The following is a 1,107-nucleotide window of genomic DNA, read 5'->3' on the forward strand; positions in this document are numbered from 1 at the left end:
TCTTATGTGAAGCAGATGGAAAGAGAATCCCGTGAATATCTCCATTTAGGGCTCTCAGGCCTTCCTGCTCCTAAGAATGATTTTGAAATCGTTCTACCAGAAAATGCTGAGAAGGAGCTAGAAGACCGTGAAGTAGATGACACTTACATTGAGGATGCTGCTGCTGTAGATGCTTGAAAGCAGGCCATACGAGAAGCTGAACGTGCAAAGGAAATGAAACGAATGCACAAAGCTGTCCAGAAAGATCTGCGAAGACCGTCAGAAGTAAATGAAACTATTTTAAGACCTTTAAATGTAGAACCACCTCTAACAGATTTACAGAAAAGTGAAGAACTAATCAAGAAAGAAATGATCACAATGCTTCATTATGACCTTCTACATCATCCTTATGAACCATCTGGGAATAAAAAAGGAAAACCTGTAGGATTTAGTACCAACAATTCAGAACACGTTACTTATCTGGAACATAACCCTTATGAAAAATTCTCCAAAGAAGAGCTAAAAAAGTCTCAGGACATTCTGGTGCAGGAGATGGAAGTGGTAAAACAAGGAATGAGCCACGGAGAACTTTCAAGTGAAGCTTATAACCAGGTGTGGGAAGAATGCTATACAGTCAAGTTTTTTCAAGTGAAGCTTATAACCAGGTGTGGGAAGAATGCTACAGTCAAGTTTTATATCTTCCTGGACAGAGCCGCTACACACGGGCCAATCTAGCTAGCAAAAAGGACAGAATTGAATCACTTGAAAAGAGGCTTGAGATAAACAGGGGTCACATGACAACAGAGGCTAAGAGAGCTGCAAAGATGGAAAAGAAAATGAACATTTTGCTTGGGGGTTACCAGTCTCATGCTATGGGGCTCATGAAACAGTTGAATGACTTATGGGACCAGATTGAGCAGGCTCACTTGGAGTTACGTACTTTTGAAGAACTCAAGAAACATGAAGATTCTGCTATTCCCCGGAGGCTAGAGGTAATGTTCTGTATTGCCTTGAAGCATTGTTTAAAGAATTATTAGCTTCATTTTCTTCCTTCTCTGCAGTCTGCTTGTGAAGGTGATAATTGTCAGGCTTTTTTTTTTTTTTTTTTTTTTTTTTTTTTGGGGGTTT

At 39.7% G+C, this 1,107-nt stretch overlaps 1 protein-coding gene across 2 annotated transcripts; it reads left to right on the forward strand.

Moving 5' to 3' along the window:
* The first annotated feature begins 100 nt into the window (after window positions 1-100).
* On the forward strand, window positions 101-1,031 carry LOC102478003 (cell division cycle 5-like protein). 2 transcript variants are annotated; one of them, XM_027767876.1, is made up of 2 exons: window positions 101-591; window positions 645-1,031. In XM_027767876.1, exons 1-2 carry the CDS (start codon window positions 214-216, stop codon window positions 1,014-1,016), a joined length of 750 nt encoding a protein of 249 aa, XP_027623677.1. In that variant the 5' UTR covers window positions 101-213; the 3' UTR covers window positions 1,017-1,031. The 2 variants fall into 2 exon arrangements, with proteins under 2 accessions (XP_027623677.1, XP_027623678.1); XM_027767877.1 differs by having other exon boundaries at window positions 101-574; window positions 628-1,031.
* Window positions 1,032-1,107: the final 76 nt, after the last annotated feature.

This window comes from Tupaia chinensis, unplaced genomic scaffold (genome assembly GCF_000334495.1).
Source record: "Tupaia chinensis unplaced genomic scaffold, TupChi_1.0 Scaffold144898_1, whole genome shotgun sequence".
NCBI lineage: Eukaryota > Metazoa > Chordata > Mammalia > Scandentia > Tupaiidae > Tupaia > Tupaia belangeri.